The following is a 2,337-nucleotide window of genomic DNA, read 5'->3' as shown; positions in this document are numbered from 1 at the left end:
AGCTTGGGCTCGGCGGCCGTGGGCGTCGCGGGCGAAGAGCGCGGCGCGTCCGCCGCGCCGGGGGGCGAGGAGTCACCTGAGTTGAGGGCCAACATGTACCGCTTGGTCACGTCTTCCAGAGAGGGTGGCTGGAGGACAGGTAAGGACTTGACGGGCAGCCGGGAAGGCTCCGGCRTGGACACGGGGATGCTGGGCTGGAGGGAAGAGCGAGGCGAGGCTCCGGAGATGGGGATGAAGGTGGCGGGTTCGCTGGTGTGCCGGACGTGCTTGGAGGGCGGCCTGGCCTTGCCGAGGGTGCCGGGCACCGGAGCCGAGGAGGACGGCGGGCGGTTCTCCTGGTGGGCCGCCCGGTTGGTGCGTTTCTTGGAGCTGCGCCGGAGCACGCGGGGAGACAAGACCTCGGCGAGCTTGGGGTCGAAGCCGTAGCCGGGGCAGGCCTCGCCGGAACCGCYGTCCGTGAGCTGCGCGGGGTGGCCGTGCTCAGCCGGCTTGGTGGCCTCCTGGTCAGCCCGTTGCTCCGAGAGGATGGGCTCGCTGCTGGATGGTGGGATGCTYGGCTCCATCTCGCTGATGGCCTCGCCAGGGCCCTCGAAGCCGGCGCTGGCCAACTGACCACGGCGGCTGGGGTCGCTGAAGGACTTCTTCTTGATGGTCTTGCCATTGCCCTTCTCGTCGATCACCTTGTCCATGGCCCCGGGCTGGCTGACGATGTTCTTGATGACGGTGCTGTAATCCCGCAGGCCGTCGCTGCACACCGACAGGTCGCTGGCCGCGCTGCCCGCGTACTCGCACAGGGAGACGGCCGAGGACTCGGGCATGCCCGCCTTGGCGCCCAGCGAGCCCAGCAGGTTGCTGTCCAYGGAGAAGTTGGTGGCCTCCTCCGTGACGGGGCAGCGCCGGTGGGGCATAGGGTCGCTCAGGGAGCGGTAAGCTTCTCCGTTGGACTCGCCGTTGCTGCCRGGGCTGGAGTCGGACCCGTTGGTGCCGACGGAGGGGAATTTCCTTCGGCGCCGCACGGTGCTCGGGGTCGCGGGCGCCTCGGAGGACGCTTGGGCCATCAGTTTGCCGGCTGGGACATCCTCCACGGGCGCAACGTCGTGGTACAGTCGAGTGGGGCGCGTGGCGAGAGGCGTTGGGCTGCTGTTGGCTCGAAGAGCCTCGTTCTCTCCTGCAGCACCATCGGGCAACTTCCAGGCCRCCACGGCCTCATGCAGATCCTTGTAGGCCACCGCGGTGGGCCCCGGCTCTGGCTCGGTGACGATGCCCTCGTCCGTCAGGCTCGACTCGTGACCCGAGAGCTCTTCCACGGACTTCCTGCAAGAGAGGTTTTCCTCGGACTCTGTTTTCTTCAAACACCGCTTGCTCTCCGTCCTCGCTAGGAGGGACGCGTCTGCTCCCCTCGTGGGCTCTGCAAACTCCCCGGCGCCTTCCACACCTCCGCTGTCCTTCTGCTCCGCCGCAAAACCGTAGTCCTGCTGGCGACCAATCCTCCTGATCTTCTCAAAGACTTGCTGTGCCTCCTGGATGTACTGGTCTTGGATGACCACGGGGAGCACGTCGTCGTCTCCCCTCCGCCTGCGGTCGCCGTCTGAAGCCGCCCCATCGTGGTTGCCGGTGCTGGCCAGGAGAAGTTCRGAGGAGCTTTGCTTCATGGTGCTCTGGAGGAACAGCCGGCGCGTCCCCGACTTCTCGGAGCAGGTGAACGACTTGGTGCGCCGCAACGTGGCCGTGAGGTCCTTGAGGGTGGGCCGCTCGCCCGGCGCCCACCGGGCCGGGGGCTGAGCCCCGTGGTGGCCCCGGCTTGCCAGGGGGTGGCTGGCCGGGCCGGGACAGTTTTCGTACCTGCTCCCRCTGATGGCTGCCTCCTCTGGGAGCCCGATCCTCACCCCCTTCTTCTTCACCTTCAGCTCCGAGAGGTCCGACTTGAGGAAGCTGAGGAGAGTCAGCGTCTCGGTGGCAATGTCGGGGTTGGACAAGGACTTGCGGTGTTTGGCTCTGTCCCCCTCCGGCCCGGGGTGCTGCAGGCTCTCGCTTGCAAAGTCCTGTTTCGCCTTGGCCGTGCCCAGGGGCAGCTTGGGGCGGACGCGGACCTGCGGCTGCCCCCGAGCGAGGCCGTCGCTCGGCCCGAAGCTGGGCGACCGGTACACGCTGTAGCCCACCTGGAAAGCCCGGCTCTGGGTGGGCCAGCACACCCCGAAGTGCTCTTCCTCCTTCAGCGTCTCCGTGCTGGAGTAGCGGCTGCTGCTCCGCGACCCGCAGGGGCTGGCCGCGAAGGGCAGGATGTTCACCTTGGAGACGCGGGCCACCACGGGCACGGGGGCCACCGCCGCCGCCGCC

At 68.2% G+C, this 2,337-nt stretch overlaps 1 protein-coding gene across 1 annotated transcript in view; it reads right to left on the bottom strand.

Annotated features, from left to right (window-relative positions):
• ARHGEF17 (Rho guanine nucleotide exchange factor 17) overlaps positions 1-2,336 on the bottom strand; it is a gene marked incomplete at both ends in the record, with an annotated part of 30,386 nt that extends 28,050 nt beyond the window's left edge. The window contains 2 exons of the mRNA XM_026082644.1: positions 1-1,147; positions 1,178-2,336. The exon at positions 1-1,147 is cut by the window's left edge and continues 11 nt beyond it. Of these exons, the coding sequence (XP_025938429.1) occupies positions 1-1,147; positions 1,178-2,336 (2,306 nt within the window). The remainder of the gene's footprint in view (positions 1,148-1,177) is intronic.
• Between the last annotated feature and the right edge of the window lies 1 nt (position 2,337).

This window comes from Apteryx rowi, unplaced genomic scaffold (genome assembly GCF_003343035.1).
Source record: "Apteryx rowi isolate R43461 unplaced genomic scaffold, aptRow1 scaffold_587, whole genome shotgun sequence".
Taxonomy (NCBI): Eukaryota; Metazoa; Chordata; class Aves; order Apterygiformes; family Apterygidae; genus Apteryx; species Apteryx rowi.
Note: the sequence above shows the minus strand (reverse complement) of the source record. Positions and strands in the feature narration are given on the sequence as shown.